Below are 18,489 nucleotides of genomic sequence, written 5' to 3'. Positions count from 1 at the left end.
GGCCGGGTGCGGTGGCTCAAGCCTGTAATCCCAGCACTTTGGGAGGCCGAGACGGGCGGATCACGAGGTCAGGAGATCGAGACCATCCTGGCTAACACGGTGAAACCCCGTCTCTACTAAAAAATACAAAAAACTAGCCGGGCGAGGTGGCGGGCGCCTGTAGTCCCAGCTACTCGGGAGGCTGAGGCAGGAGAATGGCGTAAACCCGGGAGGCGGAGCTTGCAGTGAGCCGAGATCGCGCCACTGCACTCCAGCCTGGGTGACAGAGCCAGACTCCGTCTCAAAAAAAAAAAAAAAAAAAAAGAAAAGCCTCAGTCCTCCCTGCCTGTCCCTACTCCCCACTAAAGCAGGCATTTGTATCCTCTCTGAAAACAGCCATATCCATAGTAGGTGCCCCAAACCAGCCCATTTCTGCTTGCCAGGCTCTGTCTTGGGTATTCTCACCACCCTCTCCCTCCCACTCCTCACAGGGAGCGGGCAGGGCAGACAGCTGTGACTCCCATCAAGTGACTCCCATTGAGGTGCCAGGGTCACACCTGCCACCTGGCAGAGGCTGCCAGGGCCCACCCCATCCCCAGGGCTGCCGGGAGCTCCCGACAGGGAGAGGATAATTACCTCCTTCCCACTCTCGTTCCTGAAGAGCAGCTGAGCTGGCCAGGGATGTTTCCACCCCTCCGGGCCCTGATCAAGGTGCTACCTATTTCACTTCACAAGGTGACTAATCACCCTCCTTAACTTTTACAAGGTGACTAATTCCCTCTCCCAGTGCCTGGGGCACTCGGGAAAGACTGGAAGCTGGCAGACACTTTGCTGGGACACCCCTGCCTCTTCCTCCCTCCACCCCAGCAGCCAATAACCTCCTCAGTGTCAACAGTGGCCGCCGGGCCTCAGACACACTGACTTTCAAACTGGCGCCTTTCTCCGGAGAGATCCCAATCTCCCACCACCGCAGCCCCTGCCCGGAGCCCTGGGAACCTGCAGCTGGCTGAGTCAAGTTGAAGGCTCCCGATATTTGCAGTCAAAGAACAGGAGGGCCAGAGATTTGGTGATTGGTCTCCTGGCCCAGCGTGGCTGCCCTGTTGCTCAAGGCCCACACACCCCGCCCAGCTAGAGGGCCGGGGACTCTCAGGGCTACATTTTCCCAGCACTGATTGCTGAGTTGGGGGGATTACTCCTCACGCCCCTCAACTCTTCCCTTCTCTGAAAAACAGGCAAGGAAATGGACCAAGTGATTTTCTGTCCCCAAATCATTAATTCTGAGACTGGAGCAACAGGACAGATCTCTGAGGATTCGTGTTCTGGTTGCATGGAGATAATTAGGGAAATGCAATTATCACCTGGAGGAGTGGCCTTCCTCCACGGCCTGGGCCCCACACCTCAGCAGGGGACCAGCAGCGCCTCCCTGCCTGGGGGTGGGTCTGCAGTCTCCCACCCTGGGAACTGCTGGGCCCTGAGGCTGCAGGCGGGAAGGGCAGGAGGTGACTGCCCTCTGCCTCCTCTCTTCTAGCAAGAGATGCTCCGCTACAAAGAGGTCTGCTACTACATGCTCTTTGCCCTGGCTGCCTATGGGTGGCCCATGTACCTGATGCGGAAGCCCGCCTGCGGCCTCTGCCAGCTGGCTCGGTCTTGCTCGTGAGTACCCCGTCCCGTCTCCTGGCGATTGCGCCTCTCCTCCCGGGTGGTATGTGAGGAAGGGCTAAGGGGCTGCACCCGCTGCTTTGCCCTGAATGGCTTCTTTTCTGCGCCTCTGTGGGCCTCAGCCTTTCTAGTTCTGTGTTATCCCTGAGCAGTGAAGTTGTGGGCTTCGGAGTCACACAGTTATGGGTTTGAATCCAGATGTTGTCACTTGCAGCCTTGGGCAAGTGGGTCTACCTCTTTGAGCCTTGGTTTCTTTATCTGCGAAGTGAAGATGTTGATACATACCTCGTGGAATTTTTTGGAGAGGGCTAGATGAGATATTGCATAACACCCATACTGCTGCCTTCCCTCCCCTTCTGGCGTTCTCTCTCTGCCCCCTCAGCCATTCCCTTCTGCCCACATCTTCCCTTCTCTCAGCTCCCCTCATGTGCTCTGCCTTTCTAGAAGAAAGGACTTTCCTGGTAGGGAGGCCCCATCCATAGAGGTCTCTGGAAAGGCACCAAGAAGGCCTGTTACTTAAAGGCTCCAACCTTCTTCGTAGGGATCTGGGAAAGGCCTTAGCCCCAGACCTGGCCTGCAGCCTGGCTCCGCCCTCAGCCCACCGCTTGGGGACTGGGTGGACTCTGCTTTCCTAAGTGGGCCAGAGAAGGGCACCTGCTCCAGGAGGAAGCCCTCCCTGTCCTGGGTGTCTCCGCCCTCAGCTCATGCCAGGCAGAAGGAGGACAGCTCCCTGGGCTCCCGTTCTGGAAAGACTGGCATTCTGGGCAGCAGCTTCTTTCCTTGACACCTCTGCCCTTGGGACCCACAGCAGCCACACCTACTCTGCAATGCCCTCCCTGTCCTCAGAAAGCTGAGTGGCTCTCGGGGCCGAATCTCATCATCCCTCCAGCAACTGATCAGAGAGGACTAGATCACCTCATGCCCACTTCCCATCTTTGTCAGCTGCACGTGCCTGGCATTCTTGCCTGCATTCCTGGGAGTCCCAGCGATGGCAGAGAACTTCTCAAAATGAGCACCAGGCTCCATTACTCGCTGTCAGTGTGAGGACATCTCTTGGAGCCTCAGTTTCCTAAATTGTAACAGGTGGTATCTGTCCTGCCTGCCCATAGGGTGTTTCAGAACCCAGGGCGTCACTGGCAGGCAGGGCTCTTTGGTGCTCTGCAGACAGGAGGGAAGCTGGTATCTGCATTAGGTGCCTTTGTGCTGCAGAGAGAGCAGAGTCCCTAGACTCATGAGGGCCCAGCCAGGCCCCTGCCTGGAAGAACCAGGTACCTGTGGGGCTGAGAGAGGCAGGTCTGCAGCCCAGGGTGGTAGGAGGAGGCCAGAGTCCAGTGTCCTTCTCAGTGCCCCAGCCTGTCCATAGCAGCTTGGCCAGAGGGAGAAGGGCTGCCCATCTGCCTCAGGCCCAGGCCTCTCCCCTGGCAGCAGTTCTCAGCCCATGCAGAGCACAGCAAGCCAGGCCTGCTTCTGGCTGGGCCCCAGCCCTGCCCTGGATGAGCCCCAGGGCCCTGCCTTCCAGGGTGCTGGCCCTGCTCCCCTGACTGGTCCCCCTGGCCTGCAGATCACTGACTCAGAGGCAGCCCTGTCACCAGAGAAGGGAGGAGCCACCCGTTATTAAGAACTTATAATAGGCCAGACCATTTCTGCATCTTGGACCCTTGATCTCACACCACCCTTGTGAAGTAGCTGTCAGCACCTGCTCTTACAGAAGAGGAAACTGAAGCTTAGAATGGCTGAATGACCTCCAGGCCCTTACAGTCAGGAGGTGACACTGCAAGGGTTCAAACTCAAGCTTCCAGTCTCCAAAGGCCACACTGTTACAGCTTCATGCTCAGCTGAGGTTGAAGAGGGAACAGCTGCCGAGCACAGGAGCTCAGCCCCTAGACCCTGGCCCGCCACCACTTGACCTGCAGTGGGGGAGACCATGCTGTCCCATTGTACATTGGGGTTGCAGCCCCTCTGCAAACACTGTGGATTTCTCAGCGAATCCTCTCCCCATTGGAAAGTGTGTAATAGTCACTCAGGTGATGTTCCAAGTAAAGACAAACCTCCCAGCATCGCCAGAATCCAAGCTTCTTAATAAAATCTCAGCTGTCATCCCGTGACAGCTGGCAGGCCCAGTCACGTGGGCTCCAGCGCCTGGTGCCCTAGCCATTGGGTGCTGGCTCCCTCTGGTGGCCTGAGGCGCAGCTGCACCTAGTCGGGTGCCCAGCTCCCAGGCTGCCTCATCCTCACAGGGGAGGCTACTGTGTGCCTGGCACTGTTTGGGTGCTGGGGATACAGCCGTGGACCTCTCTGTGGTGATCACTGCCCAGCAGGGAGGTGGACAGCACATAGACAAGGCGAATAGGGCACATGGTGGAGCAGATGGGCGCTTTGGACCCACATGAAGCCAGGTGCCTGGGGGCCTGGGGAGCCCTCGCTGTTAGATGAGGTAGCAGGAGAGACCTCACTGTGACAGGACATTTGAACAGAGGCCCAGAGGAGCAAGGGCCAGGCCACGCTGTCTCAGGTGCTGCTGAACATGCCGGCGGCAGATCAGAGAGACCAGGGCCAGGTGGGGTGCACAGGGTGTTGCTGTAGGGTCTTAAAAAGAAAATGATGTGGCTCGACTTCTCTTAAAAGGCCACTCTGTTGCTGAGCTGAGAGCATAGGGGCAAGTGCAAGGAGGCCAGTCAAGGCCACTATGGCGGTCCCAGGCCAGTCAAGGCCACTATGGCGGTCCCAGGCAGAGCTTCCAGGACGGGGGTAGGGGAGGTGAGGGAACGCCTGGAGTCCAGCTCTGAGTGTGAAGGGAAGCCGAGCACGTGTACTGACCGAGTAGCATGGCCGTGGGGGTGAGGGCTGAGGAGCCACAGACAGCTGCAAGCCAGAGGCCAAGCAACCAAGGGGCCTTGGGAAGGCCTCAGGAGGGTTGGGGTACACAAGCAGGGAAGGGGTTTGAGAGCTGGCAGGTTGTCAGGCCTCCGAGGGAGGTGTTGGCTAGGCCATTGGATGGAAGCATCTGGGGGTTGGGGCAGGCCTGGGATGGATTCCTGAGCATGCAGATGGTGTCTGAAACATAAGACTGCATGAGTGCATGGAGGAGCCAGTGCCCCCAGAGGGACCCCAGGACCTCAGTGTTGGGGGCATCGCTGAGTAGGCCCTGCCCAGAGGGGAGATCCCAGAGGGGAGGGGGCCCCAGCCAGGTGGGGAGAGGGAAGGGCCCACAGGGTCAGGTGCTGCCAAGAGCTCAGTTAAGAGGAAGGCTAAGAGTGTCCAGTGGATTTGGTGACGTGGGGGTCACCAGGACTTAGCAAGGGTGATTTGGGAGAGGCAGTGGGGCTGAACGCCCAACTGGAACTGGTTCCAGGGACGGTGGCAGGAGACAGTTGTTCCCTCAGGGACTCCCTGGCCCTGAACTCTCTGTCACCCTACCCCAGGTGTTGCCTGTGTCCTGCGAGGCCGCGGTTCGCCCCTGGAGTCACCATCGAGGAAGACAACTGCTGTGGCTGTAACGCCATTGCCATCCGGCGCCACTTCCTGGATGAGAACATGACTGCGGTGGACATCGTCTATACCTCCTGCCACGATGCGGTGAGGCCAGGCAGGGCGGGAGCTTCGTGTCTGGAGCAGGCAGCTGAGGGCCTAGGGTGCTGAGGCTGTCCTTCCAGGCCAGCAGGAGCCCTCACTTGGCTGGCGCTGGCTGGCTGCAGCTTCCAGGCATCCCTAGCTGGGCAGACCAGAGGTGGCCCCCTCCTCCCCGGACCCTGGCCTACCTGCACCACCTCTGGGGCTGGGAAATCTGACATCAACCCCACACCCAGTGTTTGGGTTGCCGGGCCCTAGCCCTTTGGGGAAAGGAAGTGAGGGCAGAAGCAGGGAGGGGCAGACATCACCTGGACTGAGGGGCAAGTGGTGGCACTCAGGGCTGCCAGAGCCAGCAAGGAGCTGGGAGGGCAGGGCAGGCCTGTGACTGGGGTCGGGAGAAGATCCCCAGTGACCCTTTCCAGCGGCAGAGGCCCCGTGGCTGGTGGAGCCAGAGTTCCTGGCCGGGAAGGAGACCTGCCTAGGTCACTTTCCCCGAGTCTGGCCCCACCGGGGCCGCTCAGGCTCACGAGCTGCCCACCTCCTAGGTCTACGAAACGCCCTTCTACGTGGCGGTGGACCATGACAAGAAGAAGGTGGTGATCAGTATCCGGGGGACCCTGTCCCCCAAGGTACGCTGCCCGTGGCTTCCAGCCCCCGGGGGTGCCTGCCTCCCTCTTCCTATCCTCTTTAGCCCACCCCTTACCTGTCTCCTCTCTCCCCAAGGATGCCCTGACTGACCTGACGGGTGACGCTGAGCGCCTCCCCGTGGAGGGGCACCACGGCACCTGGCTAGGCCACAAGGTACCCCACATCATGGACCCCAGAGTCCCTGGGCTTCTTTCCTCCCCTGCCAGCATGCAGAGGCGTGTATTGTTGGGGGTTCCTCCCTGCCTGCTGGGCTCACTGGAAGAGATTGGTCAGAGAGGCATGGATTAGTCTGGAAGGCCTATGCGGCCCACTGCTGCGACCCCCACTGCCCTGCCCAGCCCAGAGCCTGTCCATGGAAGAACCTGAGAGGCAGCTGGGAAGTGATCATAGCAGCTTCATTAGCCACACCACCCCTCCGAGCCTCAGTTCCCACCTGTGAAATGGAAGTGACACGGTCAGCATGTCTGCCAGCCGGGTTGTCACGAGGCCCAAAGGGAAAAATGGATGGGGCGGAGTTCCTGAGCTGCAGGTCACTGTGGGTTTGCTGGTCACTGGGAGGCCTCCCACCAACACCTGCTTCTGTTCCTGCCCACCCAGGGAATGGTCCTCTCAGCTGAGTACATCAAGAAGAAACTGGAGCAGGAGATGGTCCTCTCCCAGGCCTTTGGGCGAGACCTGGTGAGGCATTTTCCATGACACCAAGCCCTTGTCACACCTGGGTCCCCCTCCTCCAAGGCAGCAGAGAGAGGAGAGGATGGATGGGTGATGGAGCCTCGCACCTCCCACACAAGCCAGGCTCCTGCAACCTCTTCGAGCCTGGCTCCCAACCCCTCCTCTTTTGTGCCAGGTCCCGTGGGCGTCCTGCTCCGCCCCACCTACAGTCATTGGGCACCTGATTCATGCCAGACACCAGCGGCACAAAGATGATTCAGGGCAGGCGGCTTTTAAGCTTCCTAGCTGCAGAATCATTTGTCAGAAGGAAACATGGAGAGGCTCAAAATACAGAGCAGAGAGAAGTGGGGAACTGAGGGAGGGGCGGGAACTGAGTCCTGCCCACTGGCCACGGTCTGTGCAGGTAGCTCCTGAGGTGCCACCAGCTGCCCTTTCCAAAGCAAAGCAGGCTCTGGCCTCAGGAGACTTCAGTCTAGTAGTGAAATGGTAGAGAGGTGGGGTCAGGTAACCACATGTTTATAGCAGAGTAATCACTGTAGTGATAAAAAAAACTCCATCCCAGGTACAGATGCAATGACTAGAGGGAGCGAGCCACTCCTGGAAAATCAGGAGAGCTTCCCTAAGGATGTAACCTCTGAGCAAGGTTTGGAAGCATAAGTAAGAGTTTATTAGAACAGTCAGCCTAAGCAGTCGCTCTGCGGGGACGTAGCTTGGTTCTCTGTGCCCCAGCATTCACACAGCACAGACATGATCCCAGGACTCTGGGAAGGTGGGAAGACCCTCTGCCTCCCTTGGGTTGGCTAAGACAGTCACTTGGCAGGCAGCGGGGCAGGGCTCTCAGGCTTCTCTCGGTCTCCAGGGCCGCGGAACCAAACACTACGGCCTGATTGTGGTGGGCCACTCCCTGGGTGCGGGCACCGCTGCCATCCTCTCCTTCCTTCTGCGCCCACAGTACCCAACCCTCAAGTGCTTTGCCTACTCCCCGCCAGGGGGCCTGCTGAGGTGAGCCATCTGGGGCCTCAGAGTTGGCTGGGGCAGTTGGGACCAGTGGAGGCTGAGGGTTGGCTGGTGCTAGGGGCTGGACTGGGAGTCTGACTTCTAGTCACATGGAGGTCTGGGAGTGGCTTGGAGAGTGGAGGGTGGGGGCTCTGAAATGCCGTGCGCCCCCCAGGATCTACCAGCAAAGCCTTACCAGCGGGAAAGACAGCGTAGGGGGCAGGCAGCCCAGCCTGCCACCAGCCAGCTCCCCGGGACCCAACCCAGGAGTGCAAGAACAGGGCTTGCTCGTGGCTGGGCCCCCCGATTCCGGAACGCCACCACCCCTCCCCCTTGGCCTTAGCTTCTGCTTCGGCTTCCCTTGCAGTGAGGATGCGATGGAGTATTCCAAGGAGTTCGTGACTGCTGTGGTTCTGGGCAAAGACCTCGTCCCCAGGTGAGTCCTTCCCCCGACTCCACGGTCCCTTGCCAGGCTGTTCCTCTCTCCTCCAGGCCTCTCCCCACCCCCCAGCCCCTGTGTCTCTCTCACTCTGATTCCTGTCTCTCAAGGGACTCCATGCCCCTCCCCACCCTTAGCTGCCCAGTGGTGAGAAGCCCAGGTGAACGCACGTGCTGGTGCCCTCCCTGCCTGTCCTTCCACTCCTCGGCTCTGCTCTGGGGAGCTGCTCTGTGGATGCCTCTCCACCCCATGACCCTGGCTGATGTGTCTTCTTGTTCCAGGGGCTAGGCGTGTGCCTGCTCCTCCGCCCCTCGCCCTGTACCTCTCATAGCCCCTGACCAGGCCTGGCTGACGGCCCTGTCTCGCTCCCTCCCCAGGATTGGCCTCTCCCAGCTGGAAGGCTTCCGCAGACAGCTCCTGGACGTCCTGCAGCGAAGCACCAAGCCCAAAGTGAGCCCCCGCCTGGGCACCCTGCCTCTGTGCAGCCTCATCTGTCCCTGCCCTTGACCCCCACTGGTTTCTTGGGACAAAGCACAAAAGGCCCTGCCATGGGAGGCCAGGGCAGGGTGTGGCTGGTGTCATGGGAACTTTAGGATGTCAGACCCTCAGCATTCCCTAGGCTCAACCCATACAACCCCTGTCATTGTGCAGATAGGGAAACTGAGACCCAGAGTGGGAGGGACTTGCATTTGCTCAGATAACAAGTTAGAACAGAATCAGGATGGGAAGCGAGAGGCTTCCATCACACGGAACTGGGAGCTGCCCACAGTCAGGAGAAAGCGATCTGGAGACTTTGAGCGGTGAGGAAAGGCCTCTGCTGAAGACTGAGATTCCCCAGGCTCAGAGAGGGCTGGGAATGACCTGTGGAGAGGATTTGGGTACAGTTTGTTCTCATTTTCTGCTGTGGCCAAGAGGAGAGGGTCAGCCCTTCCTAATCCGCATCAGGTCTCTGGAGGACACTGGCGGGCGGGTTGGCCAGGTGGGGGTGGGGACGTGGTGGCCAGGCACACTGAAGCAGGCCAGGCGCAGGAGGAGAGGGTCCTCTGTGTGGTCACCCCTCCTCGGCCCCCGCCCCCCACCCCCTGCCCTGGGCGAGCCCTCCGCCCATTCACTGTCTCAGCCCCGTCTGGACCGTTCCCAGCTTTGGTGCCCTAGACCCTGTGGCAGGCAGGGCCCTGGGCCAGGTACCAGGTGCCAGGCGGTGAGCAGGGCAGCAAAGCTTTGTGGGACTGTGCCTGCCTGGAGGAGCCTGGTTCTGGGGAGGTGGAACTGCTCCCACCAGATTAGTCCTGGGCTTTCGTCAGGCCAGGCCTGGCAGGTCCAGCTGGACTCAACTCCAGGGTGTGTTTTGTCTTGGACTTGCTGAGTGACCCAGAATAAGTCCCTTCCCCTCACTGGGCCTGTCTCCCCATCTACTAGATTAGGGGTTGGCTGGGCTTCCAGCCCCTTGCCAGCCCTGAAATTCAACAATTCCATGTCATCTGTCCTTGGCACCTTATTGGCCGTCTGGCCACCGTGCACCTCAGCCACTGCCTCTTCAGGTGGGCACCGACCTTTAATGCTCCGGCCACTGCCCTTCCCCTGCCCCTTTGCCATCTCACCACCCACCTCTCACCTGCTGAGCCCTCCTTCTCAGTCCCCCTGCCCCTGCCCCCCAACCAGTGCCACTTAGCTCTGTCCCCATCTCTCCCACTCCACCCCACACAGTGGCGGATTATCGTGGGGGCCACCAAATGCATCCCCAAGTCGGAACTGCCCGAGGAGGTAGAGGTGACCACCCTGGCCAGCACGCGGCTCTGGACCCACCCCAGCGATCTAACTATCGCCCTCTCAGCCAGCACTCCACTCTACCCGCCTGGCCGCATCATCCACGTGGTCCACAACCACCCTGCGGAGCAGTGCTGGTAGGTTCTGCCAGGGTCTGCTGCTGCAGGGGGTAGCGGCCGTGGAGGGCAGGGCCGGCCTTGGCTTAGTCACCCCTCGGGGCTGGGGGTGGGGGCTGGGAGAAGATGGCCCAGGGCTTCCATGGCGGGATTTCCCCAGCATCGGGCTCTGGAAATGGAACAAAAGGCCAGCCCTGAGCAGGACTCCAGGAGTCTCTCTCCATAGTTTGGCTTCGCCTCCAGTGTCAGCCCTTCTCTGGTGTCCCCCAGGGCAACTCTCCCCACTCATGGTCCATTTAAAAGTAGGTGCCCTGGAGGGCTCACCCCTCAGGCCCTGGCCAGCTCACACCTCAGTTGTCACTTGGCTTCATCAAGGGGATTCCTCGAAGACAGCTGTAAGCAAGGTGGGGGCCACGCCAGGAAAGAGAACAGGAGCAGACAAGTGGGCAGACCTTTCCCACTGCGCTCCTTCAGACAGCTGGGCTCTGGCTCCTCCCTCCAGGGTCCGCTTCCTCGCCTGACACAAAGCTGGTGAGCTGGGCCCTGCAGCAGGTGGAACGGGTGTGACCCAGGCCAAAAGCTGGTCGAAGGCTGTGGAGGGACCATGGCTGAGGCTCAAGGTCAGCCTTTCCCAGGCTGAGGGCAGGGCAGGAGCCAGGCCAGGGAACAGAGCCCTGCTGCCAGGCAGGCCAGGGGCCTCCAAACCATACCAGCCCTGCTGAGCAGGGCAGAGAGCAGAGCCAGGAGCTGAGGGCCAGGCCACCACCCTATCCTTAACTCCCCTCTGCCCACGTCCCTCTCAGCTGCTGTGAGCAGGAGGAGCCCACGTACTTCGCCATCTGGGGCGACAACAAGGCCTTCAATGAGGTGATCATCTCGCCAGCCATGCTGCACGAGCACCTGCCCTATGTGGTCATGGAGGGGCTCAACAAGGTGAGGCAGTTCCCGGCAGGGTGTCACCAGGGAACAAGGCACTGTCACCCCATCAGAACCCCGTAAGCACCGTCGGATCACTGCCCCATTTTACAGACATGGGTGCTGGGGCTCAGAGAAGTAGGTAGCTGGGCCAGAAAGCCCCACTCAAATACTTCAACCTCACACCCCTGGCTCTCTCCACATACCACGTTGCCCCATGGTGGGGAGGAGATAAAGAGACTCCCAGGGGCCTGTCCCTTAGGCAGGCTCAGCTCAGAGGCCCTGAAGGCCACCTGGCACTTAACAGATGCATGGGCAAGCAGCGACAGCCACAGCCACTCCCTGTCTGCGGAAAGGCTGAAGGCAGGCAGGGCAGGAGCACTCGCTGGGCTGTGGGGCAAGTTGTGACCAGATGGGCAAGTCTCAGGCCTTGGGGAGTGGTGCCCTCGGGAGGAGGAGAGTGGGACCCAGGTGACTCCATGAGGCTCTGCTTAGCCTGAGAGGCCTGGGCCCTGGCTCCACATTGGCCCCAGAATGGGGCCTGGTGTCCCTCCACCACCCCCAGCCTCCTCTGTCCTGTCCTCAGGTGCTGGAGAACTACAATAAGGGGAAGACCGCTCTGCTCTCTGCTGCCAAGGTCATGGTGAGCCCTACCGAGGTGGACCTAACTCCTGAGCTCATCTTCCAGCAGCAGCCACTCCCCACGGGGCCACCCATGCCCGCTGGCCTCGCCCTGGAGCTGCCAACTGCAGACCACCGCAACAGCAGCGTCAGGTGAGCCTTGGCTACTCCCAGCCCCACCCCAGGGTGAGTGTGGTTCAGAGCACATAAACTTGTATGCATGTGCATTTTGTGCATGCACTGGGCTCAGCTCTGCACACGTGCCCAGGAGGGGTCAAACTCCCCCTCTGTGCTCCAGAGCTCTCTTGCTGTGCTCCAACTGTCCCCCAGCCTGCTGTCCCTGAATCCCACATGGGCCAGGGGAGGCACACAGACCCACAAACCCTGGGCCACAAAAGCACAGATTCACTCTTTTTTTCTTTTTCCTTTTTTTTTTTTTTGAGATGAAGTCTCGCTCTTCTCCCCTAGGCTGGAGTGCAGTGGCGCAATCTTGGCTCACTGCCACCTCTGCCTCCTGGGTTCAAGCGATTCTCCTGCCTCAGCCTCCCACATAGCTGGGATTACAGGCACCTGCCACCATGCCCAGCTAATTTTTGTATTTTTAGTAGAGATGGGGTTTCACCATGTTGGCCAGGCTGGTCTCAAACTCCTGACCTCAGGTGATCCGCCTGCCTCAGCCTCCCAAAGTGCTGGGATTACAGGCGTGAGCCACCGTGCCTGGCCTGCACAGATTCACTCTTTCACACTTAGACCCAAACAGATGGACACGCATTTACTTCCATATTTGTATCGAAGCTTACACACATACATTATTAGTTATAATTACACATGCTACCCCCTGTAGACATGCACATGTACAAGACACACACCAAGACAAAGGTGGAGACACATATACAAGGACACATGTGGACAGGCAGCCACTCATGGAAATGCATGAATACACCCGTGCGCAGACCCAGACACACAGGCCAGCTGACATACACAGACATCTGGTCTACACAGTCATACACATGAACAGAGGTGTGCACACATACAGGGGCGTGCACACATGCTCACAGGGGCGTGCACACGTGCTCACAGGGGCATGTACACGTGCTTACAGGGGTGTGCACACATACAGGAGTGTGCACACATGCTCACAGGGGCATGCACACGTGCTCACAGGGGCGTGCACACATGCTCACAGGGGCGTGCACACATGCAGGGGCACACACATGCTCACAGGGGCGTGCACACGTGCTCACGGGCATGTACACGTGCTTACAGGGGTGTGCACACATACAGGAGTGTGCACACATGCTCACAGGGGCATGCACACGTGCTTAAAGGGGCGTGCACACATGCAGGGGCACACACACATGCTCACAGGGGCGCGCACGTGCGGGCCACAGCACCCTTCCTATTCACACACTCTTTGAGGGTTGCAAGGCTCTTAAGTGGTAGTCTTTCCAGGGGAGGATTGTCCTGCCTTTCTAGGACCTTCCCACATAGACCCTGCGTGCTTGGTCACAGATCTGGTCAAGAGGCTGCTTCCTGGCCCTTGGTAGGGACACCTGGACGTCTCTCCCTGCCATTTGTGCATTTCCTGTGGCAGCTGCACAACCAGATGAAGGAGCCAGTGTCCATTTCCGGCTGCAGTAACTGCTGCAAGCCACCCACTTCCTGCCTCATCACTCACTCCCTGCAGGCTGGTCTGCGGAGCCCCAGGCTCCCCACCCAGCAGAGGCCTGCAGCCCATGGGAGAGACCAGGAGGAGACCCGGATGAGGAAGGAAGTGATGAGATCCCTGGGAGTGGCACCCAGGGGTGCTGGCTCTGAGATTGGCATGGAACCAGTCGGGCAGCTCTGGGCAGGGCTCTCTCCCTTCCCTGTCTCCTCCCTGCTGCCCTCTGTCCTTCCTTCCCTCCTTCCCTCCCTCCCACTGTCTCTCTCATTCCACTGTGGCCTCATGAGTGACCTGGAGCAGCCAGTCTCTTGGAGCCTCATTCTCGCATCGGTACAACGACAGGGGTTCTGGTGCAGAGAACCCCAGCGGCACTCCTGAAGTCCTAGTGCTGCCAGCAGGGCCTTAGCCCCTTAGGGACCCCCCACCACGGCTCAACCCAGCATCAACTATTTTGTCTTCTATCTTGGATTCTTGTGAGTTGTTTTTAAAAAGTAATCATTCCTGGCCAGGCGCGGTGGCTCACACCTATAATCCCAGCACTTTGGGAGGCCAAAGTGGGTGGATCGCCTGAGGTCAGGAGTTCAAGACCAGCCTGGCCAATGTGGTGAAACTCGGTCTCTACTAAAAATATAAAAATTAGCCGGATGTGGTGGCGCATGCCTGTGATCCCATCTACTCAGGAGGCTGAGACAGGAGAATCGCTTGAACCTGCCTGGGAGGTGGAGGTTGCAGTGAGCCGAGATTGCACTATTACACTCCAGCCTGAGCGACAGCAAGACTCCGTCTCAAAAATAAAAATAAAAAAATAAGCATTCCCTGCCCCAAACCATCAACAACTGCTAAATTAACTGTACCCTTTATTCCCTGCAAGTTCTTTTTAGCCAGGGAGCTGGAATTCAGTCTCCTCTCCCTTCTGAGTCTCATACCCCCTGCTCTCCCCTCCCTCTGCAGGAGCAAGTCCCAGTCTGAGATGAGCCTGGAGGGCTTCTCAGAGGGACGGCTGCTGTCGCCGGTGGTTGCGGCAGCGGCAGCCCGCCAGGACCCGGTGGAGCTGCTGCTGCTGTCCACCCAGGAGCGGCTGGCAGCAGAGCTCCAGGCCCGGCGGGCACCACTGGCCACCATGGAGAGCCTCTCGGACACGGAGTCCCTGTACAGCTTCGACTCGCGCCGCTCCTCCGGCTTCCGCAGCATCCGCGGCTCGCCCAGCCTCCACGCTGTGCTGGAGCGTGATGAAGGCCACCTCTTCTACATTGACCCTGCCATCCCTGAGGAAAACCCATCCCTGAGCTCGCGCACCGAGCTGCTGGCGGCTGACAGCCTGTCCAAGCACTCGCAGGACACGCAGCCCCTGGAGGCGGCCCTGGGCAGCGGGGGCGTCACTCCTGAGCGGCCCCCCAGTGCCTCGGCCAATGACGAGGAGGAAGAGGTTGGGGGTGGGGGTGGCGGACTGGCCTCCCGCGGGGAGCTGGCGCTGTACAACGGGCGCCTGGGGGACTCGCCCAGTCCTCAGGTGCTGGAATTCGCCGAGTTTATCGACAGCCTCTTCAACCTGGACAGCAAGAGCAGCTCCTTCCAGGACCTCTACTGCATGGTGGTGCCTGAGAGTCCCACCAGCGACTATGCCGAGGGCCCCAAGTCCCCCAGCCAGCAAGAGATCCTGCTCCGTGCCCAGTTTGAGCCCAACTTGGTGCCCAAGCCCCCACGGCTCTTTGCCGGCTCGGCCGACCCCTCCTCCGGCATCTCGCTCTCGCCCTCCTTCCCGCTCAGCTCCTCGGGTGAGCTCATGGACCTGACGCCCACGGGCCTCAGTAGCCAGGAATGCCTGGCAGCTGACAAGATCCGGACTTCTACCCCCACTGGCCACGGAGCCAGCCCTGCCAAGCAAGATGAGCTGGTCATCTCAGCACGCTAGCACCCTTGTTGTGTGGCCAGCCGGGCCCAGGCAGGAGCAGGTGGCCCCGTGGGCACCTGGTGCCTGTCCCCGGCCAGGCAGCTTTGAGGACAGACCCCGCAGGGGCAGTTTAGCTTCAGGCACAGGCATCGCTGCTGAGCTGGGGGTCCGCATCCCTACCTCAGCTTAGGACCCCCAGAGCCAAGGTGGCTGGGATCTGGCCCTGCAGATGGGGAAAGATGGGAAACGGTGTGGAGTGGGGAGGAGCCTGGGCAGCCTGCTGGGTGGGCCACACTCAGCCTGACTGGCCTCCATGGGGGCATTCTGGCACCCCCTGCTCCAGGACAGGCCATGGGCAAGCTGCCTCCCATCACTGCCTGCTGGCTGCTCTCCCAGGGGCCGGGGGCCGGGGGCGGGGGGGAGAGCAGTGTCCCGCACACATGTATTCTTATCTGTGGTCCAGGCTGGCATCTGCCCTGGCCACCCCCCAGATCTGGTGCCTGCTGGCCAGCCCCCTGGGGTGCCCCTGCCAAGGTGGCCTGCAGTGCTGTACATGTTTACAGAAGCTGCTGGGCTTGGCCCAGGACGTGTTCTGGGCTTGCAAGCCCCCTGCCCACTCGTGTTCAGTAGCCCTCCTCCGCGCAGGGCCCAAGGCAGCCAGGGGCCTGGAGGGGCCAGAGGAGGGTGGGGTCAGGGCCGCCCCTTCTCTGCCTTGTGCCTCTCATGCTGCCTCCTCTGCTCATGGGTCCTGGGCACCCAGGCCTGCCCTGCCTGCTGGCTACTTCCTGGCTTACCTTCTACCCCCAAGGATCCTGGCCACCCAAAGGGTGCTGGGCACTGCTGTGACCACCCCAGCTGCAGAGTCAGTGCCCTGGGCAGAAGGAAGGCACCGAGAGCTCCCTTCCTCTGAGGGCCCCACCTGACCCCTTGGTGTCACCCCCACCATGCCTAGGCAGCTCTGGGCCCGGGGATCTGGAACCATCACACCCTGGTCCCCCTCAGCTTTCCCTCCTCGCTGGCCTGGGCACCCTCTTGGGAGCAGGCCTTCCTTCCTCCCACCCTCAATGTCATGTTGTTAGGAGGTGGGGCCAAGAGTGGGGTATGGTGGGCATTGGCTGGAGACCTCTGTCTACTGCCCAGGGAGGGGCCTAGGGCTGGGAGCAGTCCTGGTTTAGCCTGAGGTCCCCATAGGAGTTCCTTCCCTGCTGGGTTTGGGAAGCAGTTAGGGAGGTAGCGACCCGGTGTTTCCCCAGAAGCGGGGTGGGAGGGTGTGCATGCTAGTGTCAGCGCGTGTGCATGTGCATGAGTGTGCACCATTCCTGAGGAAGGGGCTGCTGGGGCCGCCCACCCTACCTGCCCTGCCTGCCTGCTGTCCCTCCCAGCCTGCCAAGGAAATGGTCAGGGAGCATGATGGGGCCTTCGAGGCAGGGCTGCAGGGACAAGCTCAGCTTTAGACACCATCTGTTCCTATCGCGCCTGCTGCTCTGACCCCTGGTTTGGAAAACTGGTGTGTACCGAGGCGCTGACTGCACGGCTGACCGCCTGCTCGTGCCTTCATTCTGCGGTGGCATGGTCCCTCCCACTCTGGCCCCACCCGCAGCCTCCCTGAGTGGCCTAGGCTCCCCTGACGAAGAGCCCCCCATCTCATGATCACTGGTACCTGGGGGCCTGAATCCTGGCCCCCGGCTCCCCACACAGCTGGGACTGGCCTGGATGGCTGTCCTGGGAACCCCTGCCCACCCTGACAGAGGGAGCTGGGCCTCCCCTCATCCTGTGGAACTCCCACCTTCACCAGATTCAAGGACACCCTGGCCCTGCTGAGGCATAGCTTCAGCCCAGCACAGAAACAAGACAAAATCAGTGGCTCTTGAGAGTTTAGCAAACAAGATAGACTCTCAGAGGAAAGATCTGACAAGTACCCCGGCCAGTCACAGGGAGAGACTTGATGTCTGGTCTTTTAATTCCTCCTCTGCCAGGGTGGGTCCTGGGACCTCTGATGTGGGCATGTCGCCCACCCCAGGACTGAGCCATCAGGGACAGACCCCCCACCCCCAAGGCTGCAGCCACACCTTCAGGCTTGGGGCTGGGGCAGGCTTGGGCTTAGTCCTGGGCACCCAGGGGCAGCCCACCCCTAATCTGCCTCCTACCCACCTTGCCCCTGAAGGATGGGCCTGCTGCACGTCTCCCTCCTCCACCCCATACCACACTGGGGGATCTGAGCCACCCCCCTCAGCCCGGTTCGGCTCAGACCGACCCCCATTCCATCCCCAGACCTGCAGCACAAGTATGCGGGCCTGTCCGCCCAGGGGCCTAGGCGACTCCATATGCAATCAGTAGCGAGCAGCTGGGCCCCACAGACCCTCACGCACTTTACGTGCCATTCTCCCCAGACTTTTTTTGTACTTAATGTATGAAAGATCCAAACTAATATTGCTGTAAAAAGAAGAGAAATTAATATAGCTTATTCTATAAATATATCTGTATATAAAGGTTTCTGTATATTGTATAGAGCTGTGTATAAACCGGATGTAGAAGCACGCTGGCTGCCTCGAATGTCTTTGCTTCAGGTGGGGACTGTGTAGAAACTTGATGTTGAGGTTGCAGCAGAGCAGGGGGTGGGCATGGGGCGGGGGGCCAGGAGGGCCTCTGCCACTGTTCCTTGGATGGAACAGAAGGCCTAAGGGGGAAACATTCCTTGGGACCAGAGCCCGTTTCACCCCAAGATGCAAGGTGTGTTTGGGTGGTTCAGGTTCAGCCCTTTGTCTGTACTGGGTTAGAGCTTTGCTTCTCAGAGTTCACGGTGCTCATGACTCACGGGGGCGCTTGCTAAATGCAGGTGCGGGTTCAGTGGTCCGGGATGGAGCCCAGGTATAGATTTCTAACCTGCTCCTGCTCGGCCAGTGCCCTGGCCCAGGGCCACACTTTGAGTTGCAGAGAGGGAGTAGAAGACCCTCGAAGCCCCCTGTGAATGAGGGCAGCCACTTGCGGAGTCCTGCCTGTGTGAGAGATGTGCCAGCGGGTGCACATTCATACTGCAGCCTGGAAAGATATAGCTTGCTGGCCACCCCTTCCTCCCTGAGGGGTCTGAGGCTCAGAGAGGATAAGCTGGCCAAGACTGCTGAGCCAGCGATTGGGGGACCGGGCTGGTCTGACCATGCCCACCTCCCTCCCCAACAATGCGGACAGCTAGGGCAGGCAGAGGTGGGAGATCCCAGTGGGACAGCACTGAAATGCAGGGCCCACCAGACGTCTTTGCTGAGGGCTTTCCTAAGAGGGCACAAAATACCTGGCCAGGGCCAGCACAGCCCAGGAACCCCAGCCCAGCCTAGCTTCAGGGCAGTGAGGCCTGGGGAGTGGCTGGAAGGCCCAGGTGGTGGGGCCTGCCCCCTCCACACAGCAGGTGGCGCTGTTCATCCAGTCAGTCCTGCCTTGACCGCAGAGTCAAGTCACAGGCACTGACCCAGCCAAGCTTACCGGACCTTTCCCTTCCCCCTACCCTGCCCCCATCTCAGCCCCCAGTGTGCAGTGACCCTACTTGGTGAGGGGCTAG

The 18,489-nt window shown here is 60.1% G+C and overlaps 1 protein-coding gene across 13 annotated transcripts in view; it reads left to right on the top strand.

Annotated features, from left to right (window-relative positions):
• DAGLA (diacylglycerol lipase alpha) overlaps positions 1-17,476 on the top strand; it is a 68,667-nt gene extending 51,191 nt beyond the window's left edge. For 12 of the 13 annotated variants that reach the window (XM_065528059.2, XM_005577626.5, XM_045371974.3 and 9 more), the window contains 12 exons: positions 1,508-1,632; positions 5,061-5,214; positions 5,754-5,837; positions 5,932-6,009; positions 6,454-6,534; positions 7,388-7,530; positions 7,892-7,960; positions 8,341-8,413; positions 9,671-9,867; positions 10,650-10,779; positions 11,348-11,535; positions 14,000-17,476. In XM_065528059.2, coding sequence (XP_065384131.1) covers positions 1,508-1,632; positions 5,061-5,214; positions 5,754-5,837; positions 5,932-6,009; positions 6,454-6,534; positions 7,388-7,530; positions 7,892-7,960; positions 8,341-8,413; positions 9,671-9,867; positions 10,650-10,779; positions 11,348-11,535; positions 14,000-14,960 — 2,283 coding nt within the window. In that variant the 3' untranslated portion in view covers positions 14,961-17,476. Of the gene's footprint in view, positions 1-1,507; positions 1,633-5,060; positions 5,215-5,753; positions 5,838-5,931; positions 6,010-6,453; positions 6,535-7,387; positions 7,531-7,891; positions 7,961-8,340; positions 8,414-9,382; positions 9,505-9,670; positions 9,868-10,649; positions 10,780-11,347; positions 11,536-13,999 lie in introns of all 13 variants that reach the window. The other variant, XR_012423157.1, reaches the window with a different exon arrangement.
• Positions 17,477-18,489: the final 1,013 nt, after the last annotated feature.

The sequence above is a fragment of the Macaca fascicularis genome, chromosome 14 (genome assembly GCF_037993035.2).
Source record: "Macaca fascicularis isolate 582-1 chromosome 14, T2T-MFA8v1.1".
NCBI lineage: Eukaryota > Metazoa > Chordata > Mammalia > Primates > Cercopithecidae > Macaca > Macaca fascicularis.
The sequence above is the reverse complement of the archived record's forward strand: the minus strand, read 5'-3'. Positions and strand labels throughout refer to the sequence as shown.